This window comes from Toxotes jaculatrix, chromosome 10 (assembly GCF_017976425.1).
Source record: "Toxotes jaculatrix isolate fToxJac2 chromosome 10, fToxJac2.pri, whole genome shotgun sequence".
Lineage (NCBI taxonomy): Eukaryota > Metazoa > Chordata > Actinopteri > Toxotidae > Toxotes > Toxotes jaculatrix.
The window spans coordinates 26,796,710-26,810,846 of record NC_054403.1 but is presented as its reverse complement, the minus strand read 5'-3'; the positions used below and the strand labels follow the sequence as shown (position 1 = coordinate 26,810,846).

General features: G+C 34.8%; 1 protein-coding gene across 2 annotated transcripts in view; it reads right to left on the bottom strand.

Moving 5' to 3' along the window:
- slc25a48 (solute carrier family 25 member 48) overlaps window positions 1-11,801 on the bottom strand; it is a 30,142-nt gene extending 18,341 nt beyond the window's left edge. Inside the window, exons 1-4 of one of the 2 annotated variants that reach the window (XM_041048391.1) lie at window positions 11,115-11,801; window positions 9,354-9,397; window positions 8,727-8,798; window positions 7,861-8,113 (exon numbers count right to left, since the gene is read on the bottom strand). In XM_041048391.1, coding sequence (XP_040904325.1) covers window positions 7,861-8,113; window positions 8,727-8,798; window positions 9,354-9,397; window positions 11,115-11,169 — 424 coding nt within the window. In that variant the 5' untranslated portion in view covers window positions 11,170-11,801. Of the gene's footprint in view, window positions 1-7,860; window positions 8,114-8,726; window positions 8,799-9,353; window positions 9,398-9,790; window positions 10,027-11,114 lie in introns of those variants that run through there. The other variant, XM_041048392.1, reaches the window with a different exon arrangement.
- Window positions 11,802-14,137: the final 2,336 nt, after the last annotated feature.

Sequence of the window (14,137 nt, the reverse complement as noted above, 5' to 3'; positions counted from 1 at the left end):
ACTATACTATGACGCTTTTTGACATTTTGAGGTCAAAAATTTTTTTGACTTTTTTTGGCCAATTTTGACGCCTTACTATACTATGACGTTTTTTATGACATTTTGAGGTGAAAAAAAATTTTGACTTCTTTTGGCCGAAAAAAAACGCCTTACTATACTATGACGTTTTTTATGACATTTTGAGGTGAAAAAAATTTTGACTTTTTTTGGCCGAAAAAAACGCCTTACTATACTATGACGTTTTTTATGACATTTTGAGGTGAAAAAAAAATTTGACTTTTTTTAGCCGATTTTGACGCCTTACTATACTATGACGTTTTTTATGACAGTTTGAGGTCCAAAAAAATTTTGACATTTTTTGGCCGAAAAAAACGCCTTACTATACTATGACGTTTTGTATGACATTTTGAGGTGAAAAAATTTTTTAACTTTTTTTGGCCGAAAAAAACGCCTTACTATACTATGACGTTTTTTATGACATTTTGAGGTCAAAAAAATTTTTGACTTTTTTTGGCCGATTTTGACGCCTTAGTATACTATGACGTTTTTTATGACAGTTTGAGGTCCAAAAAAATTTTGACATTTTTTGGCCGATTTTGACGCCTTACTATACTATGACGTTTTGTATGACATTTTGAGGTGAAAAAAATTTTTAACTTTTTTTGGCCGAAAAAAACGCCTTACTATACTATGACGTTTTTTATGACATTTTGAGGTCAAAAATTTATTTGACTTTTTTTGGCCAATTTTGACGCCTTACTATACTATGACGTTTTTTATGACATTTTGAGGTGAAAAAAAAATTTGACTTTTTTTGGCCGAAAAAAACGCCTTACTATACTATGACGTTTTTTATGACATTTTGAGGTGAAAAAATTTTTTGACTTTTTTTGGCCGAAAAAAACGCCTTACTATACTATGACGTTTTTTGACATTTTGAGGTCAAAAATTTTTTTGACTTTTTTTGGCCGAAAAAAACGCCTTACTATACTATGACGTTTTTTGACATTTTGAGGTCAAAAATTTTTTTGACTTTTTTTGGCCAATTTTGACGCCTTACTATACTATGACGTTTTTTATGACATTTTGAGGTGAAAAAAAAATTTGACTTTTTTTGGCCGAAAAAAACGCCTTACTATACTATGACGTTTTTTGACATTTTGAGGTCAAAAATTTTTTTGACTTTTTTTGGCCAATTTTGACGCCTTACTATACTATGACGTTTTTTATGACATTTTGAGGTGAAAAAAAATTTTGACTTCTTTTGGCCGATTTTGATGCCTTACTATACTATGACGTTTTTTATGACATTTTGAGGTGAAAAAAATTTTGACTTTTTTTGGCCGAAAAAAACGCCTTACTATACTATGACATTTTTTTTATGACATTTTGAGGTGAAAAAAATTTTTGACTTTTTTTGGCCGATTTTGACGCCTTACTATACTATGACGTTTTTTATGACATTTTGAGGTGAAAAAAATTTTGACTTTTTTTGGCCGAAAAAAACGCCTTACTATACTATGACGTTTTTTATGACATTTTGAGGTGAAAAAAAATTTTGACTTTTTTTGACAGAAAAAAATGCCTTACTATACTATGACGTTTTTTATGACATTTTGAGGTGAAAAAAAAATTTGACTTTTTTTGGCCGAAAAAAACGCCTTACTATACTATGACGTTTTTTGACATTTTGAGGTCAAAAATTTTTTTGACTTTTTTTGGCCAATTTTGACGCCTTACTATACTATGACGTTTTTTATGACATTTTGAGGTGAAAAAAAATTTTGACTTCTTTTGGCCGATTTTGACGCCTTACTATACTATGACGTTTTTTATGACATTTTGAGGTGAAAAAAATTTTGACTTTTTTTGGCCGAAAAAAACGCCTTACTATACTATGACGTTTTTTATGACATTTTGAGGTGAAAAAAAAATTTGACTTTTTTTGGCCGATTTTGACGCCTTACTATACTATGACGTTTTTTATGACAGTTTGAGGTCCAAAAAAATTTTGACATTTTTTGGCCGAAAAAAACGCCTTACTATACTATGACGTTTTTTATGACATTTTGAGGTGAAAAAAAATTTTGACTTTTTTTGGCCGATTTTGACGCCTTACTATACTATGACGTTTTTTATGACAGTTTGAGGTCCAAAAAAATTTTGACATTTTTTGGCCGATTTTGACGCCTTACTATACTATGACGTTTTGTATGACATTTTGAGGTGAAAAAATTTTTTAACTTTTTTTGGCCGAAAAAAACGCCTTACTATACTATGTTTTTTATGACATTTTGAGGTCAAAAAATTTTTTGACTTTTTTTGGCCGATTTTGACGCCTTACTATACTATGACGTTTTTTATGACAGTTTGAGGTCCAAAAAAATTTTGACATTTTTTGGCCGATTTTGACGCCTTACTATACTATGACGTTTTGTATGACATTTTGAGGTGAAAAAAAATTTTAACTTTTCTTGGCCGAAAAAAACGCCTTACTATACTATGACGTTTTTTATGACATTTTGAGGTCAAAAAAATTTTTGACTTTTTTTGGCCGATTTTGACGCCTTACTATACTATGACGTTTTTTATGACAGTTTGAGGTCCAAAAAAATTTTGACATTTTTTGGCCGATTTTGACGCCTTACTATACTATGACGTTTTTTATGACATTTTGAGGTGAAAAAAAATTGTAACTTTTTTTGGCCGAAAAAAACGCCTTACTATACTATGACGTTTTTTATGACATTTTGAGGTCCAAACAAATTTTGACTTTTTTTGGCCGATTTTGACGCCTTACTATACTATGACGTTTTGTATGACATTTTGAGGTGAAAAAAAAATTTGACTTTTTTTGGCCGAAAAAAACGCCTTACTATACTATGACGTTTTTTATGACATTTTGAGGTCAAAAATTTTTTTGACTTTTTTTGGCCAATTTTGACGCCTTACTATACTATGACGTTTTTTATGACATTTTAAGGTGAAAAAATTTTTTGACTTTTTTTGGCCGAAAAAAAGGCCTTACTATACTATGATGTTTTTTATGACATTTTGAGGTCAAAAATGTTTTTGACTTTTTTTGGCTGATTTTGACGCCTTACTATACTATGACGTTTTTTATGACATTTTGAGGTCAAAAAAATTTTTGACTTTTTTTGGCCGATTTTGACGCCTTACTATACTATGACGTTTTTTATGACATTTTGAGGTCAAAAAAAATTTGACTTTCTTTGGCCGAAAAAAACGCCTTACTATACTATGACGCTTTTTGACATTTTGAGGTCAAAAATTTTTTTGACTTTTTTTGGCCAATTTTGACGCCTTACTATACTATGACGTTTTTTATGACATTTTGAGGTGAAAAAAAATTTTGACTTCTTTTGGCCGAAAAAAAACGCCTTACTATACTATGACGTTTTTTATGACATTTTGAGGTGAAAAAAATTTTGACTTTTTTTGGCCGAAAAAAACGCCTTACTATACTATGACGTTTTTTATGACATTTTGAGGTGAAAAAAAAATTTGACTTTTTTTAGCCGATTTTGACGCCTTACTATACTATGACGTTTTTTATGACAGTTTGAGGTCCAAAAAAATTTTGACATTTTTTGGCCGAAAAAAACGCCTTACTATACTATGACGTTTTGTATGACATTTTGAGGTGAAAAAATTTTTTAACTTTTTTTGGCCGAAAAAAACGCCTTACTATACTATGACGTTTTTTATGACATTTTGAGGTCAAAAAAATTTTTGACTTTTTTTGGCCGATTTTGACGCCTTACTATACTATGACGTTTTTTATGACAGTTTGAGGTCCAAAAAAATTTTGACATTTTTTGGCCGATTTTGACGCCTTACTATACTATGACGTTTTGTATGACATTTTGAGGTGAAAAAAATTTTTAACTTTTTTTGGCCGAAAAAAACGCCTTACTATACTATGACGTTTTTTATGACATTTTGAGGTCAAAAATTTATTTGACTTTTTTTGGCCAATTTTGACGCCTTACTATACTATGACGTTTTTTATGACATTTTGAGGTGAAAAAAAAATTTGACTTTTTTTGGCCGAAAAAAACGCCTTACTATACTATGACGTTTTTTGACATTTTGAGGTCAAAAATTTTTTTGACTTTTTTTGGCCGATTTTGACGCCTTACTATACTATGACATTTTTTATGACATTTTGAGGTGAAAAAAAAATTATACTTTTTTTGGCCGAAAAAAACGCCTTACTATACTATGACGTTTTTTATGACATTTTGAGGTGAAAAAAATTTTTGACTTTTTTTGGCCGAAAAAAACGCCTTACTATACTATGACGTTTTTTATGACATTTTGAGGTCAAAAAAATTTTTGACTTTTTTTGGCCGATTTTGACGCCTTACTATACTATGACGTTTTTTATGACAGTTTGAGGTCCAAAAAAATTTTGACATTTTTTGGCCGATTTTGACGCCTTACTATACTATGACGTTTTTTATGACATTTTGAGGTGAAAAAAAATTTTAACTTTTTTTGGCCGAAAAAAACGCCTTACTATACTATGACGTTTTTTATGACATTTTGAGGTGAAAAAAAATTTTGACTTTTTTTGGCCGATTTTGACGCCTTACTATACTATGACGTTTTGTATGACATTTTGAGGTGAAAAAAAAATTTGACTTTTTTTGGCCGAAAAAAACGCCTTACTATACTATGACGTTTTTTATGACATTTTGAGGTCAAAAATTTTTTTGACTTTTTTTGGCCAATTTTGACGCCTTACTATACTATGACGTTTTTTATGACATTTTGAGGTGAAAAAAAAATTATACTTTTTTTGGCCGAAAAAAACGCCTTACTATACTATGACGTTTTTTATGACATTTTGAGGTGAAAAAATTTTTTGACTTTTTTTGGCCGAAAAAAACGCCTTACTATACTAGGACGTTTTTTGACATTTTGAGGTCAAAATTTTTTTTGACTTTTTTTGGCCAATTATGACGCCTTACTATACTATGACGTTTTTTATGACATTTTGAGGTGAAAAAAAATTTTGACTTTTTTTGGCCGAAAAAAACGCCTTACTATACTATGACATTTTTTATGACATTTTGAGGTGAAAAAATTTTTTGACTTTTTTTGGCCGAAAAAAACGCCTTACTATACTATGACGTTTTTTGACATTTTGAGGTCAAAAATTTTTTTGACTTTTTTTGGCCAATTTTGACGCCTTACTATACTATGACGTTTTTTATGACATTTTGAGGTCAAAAATTTTTTTGACTTTTTTTGGCCAATTTTGACGCCTTACTATACTATGACGTTTTTTATGACATTTTGAGGTGAAAAAAAAATTTGACTTTTTTTGGCCAAAAAAAACGCCTTACTATACTATGACGTTTTTTATGACATTTTGAGGTCAAAAAAAATTTTGACTTTTTTTGGCCGATTTTGACGCCTTACTATACTATGACGTTTTTTATGACATTTTGAGGTCAAAAAAATTTTGACTTTCTTTGGCCGAAAAAAACGCCTTACTATACTATGACGCTTTTTGACATTTTGAGGTCAAAAATTTTTTTGACTTTTTTTGGCCAATTTTGACGCCTTACTATACTATGACGTTTTTTATGACATTTTGAGGTGAAAAAAAAATTTGACTTTTTTTGGCCGAAAAAAACGCCTTACTATACTATGACGTTTTTTATGACATTTTGAGGTCAAAAATTTTTTTGACTTTTTTTGGCCAATTTTGACGCCTTACTATACTATGACGTTTTTTATGACATTTTGAGGTCAAAATTTTTTTTGACTTTTTTTGGCCAATTTTGACGCCTTACTATACTATGATGTTTTTTATGACATTTTGAGGTGAAAAAAAAAATTGACTTTTTTTGGCCGAAAAAAACGCCTTACTATACTATGACATTTTTTATGACATTTTGAGGTCCAAACAAATTTTGACTTTTTTTGGCCGATTTTGCAACTTACTATACTATGACGTTTTTTATGACATTTTGAGGTCAAAAAAATTTTTAACTTTTTTTGGCCGAAAAAAACTTCTTACTATACTATGACGTTTTTTGACATTTTGAGGTCAAAAATTTTTTTGACTTTTTTTGGCCGATTTTGACGCCTTACTATACTATGACGTTTTTTATGACATTTTGAGGTGAAAAAAAAATTAGACTTTTTTTGGCCGAAAAAAATGCCTTACTATACTATGACGTTTTTTATGACATTTTGAGGTCAAAAATTTTTTTGACTTTTTTTGGCCAATTTTGACGCCTTACTATACTATGACGTTTTTTATGACATTTTGAGGTCAAAAATTTTTTTGACTTTTTTTGGCCAATTTTGACGCCTTACTATACTATGACGTTTTTTATGACATTTTGAGGTGAAAAAAAAATTTGACTTTTTTTGGCCGAAAAAAACGCCTTACTATACTATGACGTTTTTTGACATTTTGAGGTCAAAAATTTTTTTGACTTTTTTTGGCCGATTTTGACGCCTTACTATACTATGACGTTTTTTATGACATTTTGAGGTCAAAATTTTTTTTGACTTTTTTTGGCCAATTTTGACGCCTTACTATACTATGACGTTTTTTATGACATTTTGAGGTGAAAAAAAAATTTGACTTTTTTTGGCCGAAAAAAACGCCTTACTATACTATGACGTTTTTTGACATTTTGAGGTGAAAAAATTTTTTTGACTTTTTTTGGCCGAAAAAAACGCCTTACTATACTATGACGTTTTTTATGACATTTTGAGGTCAAAAATTTTTTTGACTTTTTTTGGCCGATTTTGACGCCTTACTATACTATGACGTTTTTTATGACATTTTGAGGTGAAAAACAATTTTGACTTTTTTTGGCCGAAAAAAACGCCTTACTATACTATGACGTTTTTTATGACATTTTGAGGTCAAAAAATTTTTTGACTTTTTTTGGCCAATTTTGACGCCTTACTATACTATGACGTTTTTTATGACATTTTGAGGTCCAAAAAAATTTTGACTTTTTTTGGCCGATTTTGATGCCTTACTATACTATGACGTTTTTTATGACATTTTGAGGTCAAAAATTTTTTTGACTTTTTTTGGCCGAAAAAAACGCCTTACTATACTATGACGTTTTTTATGACATTTTGAGGTCAAAAATTTTTTTGACTTTTTTTGGCCGATTTTGACGCCTTACTATACTATGACGTTTTTTATGACATTTTGAGGTGAAAAACAATTTTGACTTTTTTTGGCCGAAAAAAACGCCTTACTATACTATTACGTTTTTTATGACATTTAGAGGTCAAAAAAATTTTTGACTTTTTTTGGCCGATTTTGACGCCTTACTATACTATGACGTTTTTTATGACATTTTGAGGTCAAAAAATTTTTTGACTTTTTTTGGCCAATTTTGACGCCTTACTATACTATGACGTTTTTTATGACATTTTGAGGTCAAAAAAATTTTTGACTTTTTTTGGCCGAAAAAAACGCCTTACTATACTATGACGTTTTTTATGACATTTTGAGGTCAAAAATTTTTTTGACTTTTTTTGGCCGAAAAAAACGCCTTACTATACTATGACGTTTTTTATGAGATTTTGAGTTCAAAAAAATTTTTGACTTTTTTTGTCCGATTTTGATGCCTTACTATACTATAACGTTTTTTGACATTTTGAGGTCAAAAATTTTTTTGACTTTTTTTGGCATATTTTGACGCCTTACTATACTATGACCTTTTTTAAGACATTTTGAGGCAAAAAAAAAATCTGACTTTTTTCACCTTTAGAATAACTGCTCACGTCTCTGCTGCCAAACACGGAAAACACGAACATCCAAAGACACAACAGCTAACCCTGATTTACCTGATAAAACCGTCTGCGTCTGCATTTGCAGTCTGATCTTGACCAGATCCACCGGGGCTCCCAGTCCCACTGACATCAGTCCAGTCAGCATGCTGGCCACGGTCAGGTCCAGCATGCCACAGGGATGCCGCCCATCACCATAGCGATATTTGCTTATAAGTCTCTGGGTGTTACTGAAGAAGCCAAATACCACTGAGTTGTAGACGGTGATGCTGGCCAGCGGGAAAGACATGCCCTTAAAGAACCCCATGACCTGAGAAACACAGGGAGAGAAAAGACAGAGGCCTGTTACTGTCATTACTGATCCAAAATACACAAAGGTATTCCCTCATGGTAAAAGCATTTTACAGAACACATTTTAAAGAGAACATCTGAGGGATATTAGCCTGTGCCAAAATGCACGAAGTGAAAGATGCGGTGAAGCTGCTGCCAAATACTTTGAGTGTTCCCTCCTAAGGGAGGGAACCATGCGAGAAAAGCAGAGTTGTGGTTTTTGACAAGGAATGTAAAGCCGAAACATTTGGCGCATTCAGCTGGATGCAAACACACAGATGTGCAAACTGAATCTGGTCTGTAGCAGAAGTGAATTATTTTCCTTCTGTTCTTTTGCAAAAAAATATAACAAAGCTGATCAGATCCAGTGTTCCCGTGCATCATTTTAAGCTTCTGCAAATAACTTCACAAGGTGCTGAACCCTTTTACATCAGACTCCTGCTTAGAAACTGGGTCACAGATGCAACAAGAGTCAGATCAAGCTCCTACAGGGGTGTGAAACATAGAAGGAGGCTTAGAATCTTCCATGTTAAGGACAAGACAGTAAGTGGAGAAAGATGAAATTAAGTCTACGTGTTTGTCTGAATGTTTACCGTTTCCTTCCTGTAGATGGCGAGGACACAGTGCAGAGTGTTCTTGTAGCCTTTTCCCGCCTGGAGCCGTGTCTGGATGAGATGAGAGAAACCAACCACACTTAAGTCATCAGTCTCTCTCAAAACACTGAAACATGTTCCAGAGATTTTTTCGTCCAAACTTTAGACATATATATCTACTCTTCATTAATTACCTGGGACTGAGTCTTCAGCTCTTTATAGACCAGACTCCCAGACTCAGAGGATGCTTTTAATACAAAAATCAAATGCTGCATCAAACTATCAGATGCAGTTAAAACTCTGTTACCAGCAGGTATTTATGAAATTCTAAATGTGAATTTATCTTCTTTTCTGTTTCATAAAAATGCACAATGTCCAATTTTTGTAGTGATGTGCAATTCCAAAGTTTTAAAATTTCACTACAAAGATGAAAGTTTGTCAGAAAAACAAACAAAGTTCTTCCCATAATGAACAACAAGAAAATATGTGAAACTGCTCTTGAATTACAATAAATCAAACATTTTGCGCCACAAAATACTTAAAAGAATGAGTCCTGGTGAACTGCAGGTTGTTGTTCTGTTGTGTAACAACTACAAGATGTGGAAAAAAATGACACCTAAAAATTACCTTCACTGTGTCCAGTGGATGGCCCACGACCACACTGGAGGCTCCTGCAGCAAAAAGAGAAAGAAAAACAGACGCAGAAGAAAAAAAAACATGAAAAAAAAGGGAAAAAAAGATAATGTTACACTGAGTTAAGTGACTGTTTTTTACTGCAAAGTCAAAGTCACCACATACTTAGAAATAGAAATAACAGTGGATTTTTTGGTTTTATTTCTAAATTTACTTCTGAGGTTTAGTGTTTTTTTCTGTGGACAAAAGCAACATGTTGAAAGTCGAAGACTGAAAATCTGAAAACTGTGGCTCGTCTTCAAGTTTGTTTCACTTCATGTCTTGTGCTGAATAAATGAAGTTTGGTTTTTAATGCACAAACAAAAAATGCATAAACACTGAATGTGTGCTCTTATGTCCCTGCACTGTGGGCTGCTGCCGACTTTACCCACCTGCCCTGCCTGGTTCGTAAGAGACGTTTCATCTTTTCAGCTCAGACAACCTTGTTTTTTCCTTGTGACATGTTAAGAAATGTTCAACTTTTAATTTATTTACATTCAGCAGCTAAACAATAAAACAGGGGAACTGAAGCATCTGAAATGTGGCCCCTCCGACTAAAGCTTGAATGTCTGTGACTTGAAGTTGACCCTCAGTCAAACCAGGGTCCTGGAGCCCAGCAGGGCACTTTGACCTTCGACATTAAGCAGCTTGGTCAGCAGCTGAATGAAAGAAGCTTTAACCCATTCACTGAAAAGTCAGTGGGTGAATTCACATGAATCCACCGTTTGCACAGACGGATTTTAGGCATTTTGATAAAAACAGCACCAGTGTAAGTTAAAGGTTGGTTTCAGGAAACAGAGAAAACAAACACAGGAAGTTACAAGTCCTGAAGGTTTATGTACAGTTTTACTAATCTAATTTTAGTTTGGTGACAACATATTTTTGTTTTAAATTTTAATTCATGACAAACCATCTGCTCATTATGTTTTAATAACTAACGGAGTAAAAGTTTTCTTGGTGATCTTTTAGTTTTGGTTCACATGGATCTTAAATTTGTTCTGAGCTCACTCATCTCTTCCAAATGACTTTTCATTCATCACTTTAGGATTTCATTTTAAAGGGATGCCTATTCTTTTTTATCTGGGTTTTATTCATTTATTATTGTGTGACCACGGTGCTAGAATAAAGAGAAAAACAACAACAACCCTCAGTGTGAGGGTACAGGAGCCCTACTTTTTTGTTTATGCAACTACAAATGATGCAGTATCAGCCCCCCTAGCGGTCAAACCCATCACTGCACGTTTTCTACTTCAAAATAAGTTTTCTCATGGCAATCAAAAGTTCCACATCGTCAATCCTGCAGAAACAGTCTCTGCATGAACGACTGCCAGAGTTAGCGCATCCAGCTGCTGGCTTTAACACTGGAGGACAGTGTTTATTTATCGGAGTGCGGAATGGGAGGGGGGCTCTGCGGACCCTCCACTGTGCAGACACTCCACTGTACACACTGGATGTGGATGCATGTGCAGAAATCTTCCTGCAAACCTGTTTTCTCTGTACGAAAGCCGCAGCTTGTGCCTGAGTCTCCGCGCACCGCCGATTCAATCCAAGCAAACATGCAGTTATAGGAGGCCGTTAGGTGGACGGACCCACCACCGCCGCCGCCACCCCCCCTCAAATCCTCCCCCCAACCCCCCACACTTCTCCACTGAACACTGAGTAAAGGAGGGAGCCTCTCCCGGAATAAAAGCCTGGAAACAACTCGGTGCCACTCACCGCCGATCCATCCTGCGATAAAATCATCCAACTGAAAACTCTTCGATGTCTGCATCTTCAACTCAGAGCTGCTCTGCGTCCAAACTTCAGCCGACTGCCTCTCATCGGGCAGCCAGGGAAAACTCTCAGGGAAAACTCTCAGGGAAAACTCTCGAATATTCTCAGTCAGGATGGCGAGAAAACTGCGCTTCGCCGTTTAATGATAAAGCAGCGGTCTGCGATGTTTGTGGGGGAAACATAAACCGACTTTAAAGAGCGTGTGCTTTGATAAGAAAGCTGCACAGCATGGTGGCAAAAGCAGCCAATCAGAGCAAAGACTGACTCTGCGGGACAGCTCCGCTGGCCAATCAGGGGTCAGCTCTCCAAAACCCTGCAGCCTATAGAGACAGCGCCATGGAAATGAGCCATGAGGAGGAGAGCCGAGCAGAAATACAGAGAGTCTGCTGTAAACTTTAACCCACTGACGAACAGAGGCTGTCTGCTCACCCCAGCGTTATTATATCATATAAAACATTCATGTTCTTATAGGCGGAGGCTCCATTCTGTCTGTGGAAGTCAGTCCAAAGGTTTGTAGAAGCTAAGGTGTCATACTGGCACCAGTCCATCTGCTGATGAAGATTAAAACGAGATCAAAAGTTCAGGAAAGCCACTAAATGGACCTTGAGATGAGACTGTTGTCAAATTGTGGTTAATTTTCCTCCTTCATGTCTCTAAAAACTTTTCAAATGAAATGATGTGAGACAGGAGCATCAGTCTTTGGCTGAACTGCTCACATTACTCAGCCTGAGACAAAGGATCAGGAGGAGACAAACTGTCTTTGCCTCATGAGATAAAAAAGTTTGCGACTCGATGTTCGAGGCCACGTGAACAAAACAAGAGGAATAAAATTTCAATAAAATCTCATTTGAAACATGAGAATAAGGAAAAGGAAACGGTTTTCCAATCAGGCCTCTCTGTGATAACATTTTTTTAAATAATGTGTCTTAAAGTTATTTAAAGCTTTATTATTAATCCCTGTGGGGACAATTGTACCCTGAGGTCAGAGCCTTGGTCAAGGACGGCAGCACAGGGTTCCTGATAGTCCACATAATGCTTAACATTTAATGTCTAAACCAGAAAACCTGGAGGAAAGACACACAAACACGAGGAGAACAAACAAACACAAAACCCTGTGAGCTAAACTGAGGTTCAAACTCGGGACGTGCTCACGGTGATGAGACTGAAGACGCTGGACGGATGAAAGTAGATTCTCTGATATCTGAAGGACACAGCAGTAAGTGAACAAAACATTACAAACTTCATGAACAGAGCTCTTTTCTGAGAGACATGCATCCAAGATGTTCAACATAATAAACACATGGGAAAAATATTTTCCAGTAACTGAATCTGTCACAAAAATGGTAGTGGAGTAAAAAGTATGAGAAGTTATTCACTTGATGTTGACGACTGTGAACCTCAGAAACCCCCGGATGGATGAACCACATCAGGCTCTGTGCAGCCAAACATGTTCAAACCCACAGAACTTTGCTTTGTTTTACTGACGATCCCAAAGTTTCCACAGATCTCAGACATGTCAGGATAAATTCTGGTGGAAATTTGCAGAAAATGATGCACAAGACAAAACTTCACCGTGTGAATGAGCAGCTGCAGTGAAGAGCTGGAAGGAGCAGAGACACAGCAGGTCGCGCTGCACAGCGTGACTTTAACATGACTTTAACAACCATCATACAACACAAGGGCAAATAAACACTTTGTCTCCATACAATCATAGAAGTTAATGTTTCTGAGTTGTTGTGGAGGAAACCCAGCTCCACCCAAAGATAAGACACTGATAACAGAGAAGCAACATTTTCACACTTTGTGGAAAATTACTAGAGAAATGCAAACACAACCTACAACCACCTACAACAAGCCACAAGAAAGAAACTCCCAGCAAACAGCTGCTTCTCCTTTTTTCCCAGCACTTTAAATTTTTTCTTCATAACAAAACAAATAAAAATCCATATTTTTATCATTTGCTATCTGAAGAAATACGCTCCAGACATTTTACTGGAAATTTGTTAACTGAATTCATACTTTCTGTGTTTTCTTTGTCATCCAAGATATATAGTTTGGCCGTTCCCCAGAGCATTCCTCGTCTTCTCCTTTGTGATCTACAAAGCAGTTTTAATTCACCTTCTTGCCAACCGCGCCAGCTCTGTTGTCTGAACGTACTTTTGATACCACACAAAATAATGTCCACATCATGTAAAACCAGATGTTTTTACATGTAAGAATTTTTGCATTCACAGAAGAAAAACGCAAAGCTTCACAACTCTCCGCTGACTCCAGTTTATTACTTTCTGTTTCAGTTTGAGATACAAACAAAGAAGAAACAGATAAAGAAATGACCTTTATCTTTATCTGTAATGGACACAGACTCTGGAAAACAACTGTTCCACGTCCTCCAAACACCTAGTGGGAAACACAGTGATGGTAAGGACGGAGAGGGCATGAACAGGAGGAAAGTCGAGAGATCTTAAAAATAGTTTTATTCCAGTTAATCACTTTAAGTTCATTTTAACGGCTCTTTTACTCAGTGTAGCAGCTGATCTGATGTATTTTCTGTATTATTACACTGTCAGCTGAGGACTTTGATTCATCATACATGCATTTAATGAGTTCTACAAGTCATCTGCCTTTTAAAAAAAAAAAAAAAAAAAAAAAAAAACATTTTCACAAATGGGACACTGGCAAAAACTTTCATCCCCTGCCACAACATTAAAAAGATGAATTAATATACAAGCATATAAAGTATGTATGAATAAGTTAGACTCTGCAGTCACTTGTAAATCAATACTGTAAAAATGATCCAGGTACAGAGTGTGTGACTGAAACTTCAGGGGGTTCGGTGTTACAGGGTTATTTCCAGAGAAGGAGGTTGGTATTTGTAGTTCCTCTGGTGAAGTTCTGTAACACGACTGCAGTAGGAGTAAAAATATACTTGCTGAAATCCTAAACGTCACATCTGATGAGGTTTCCTT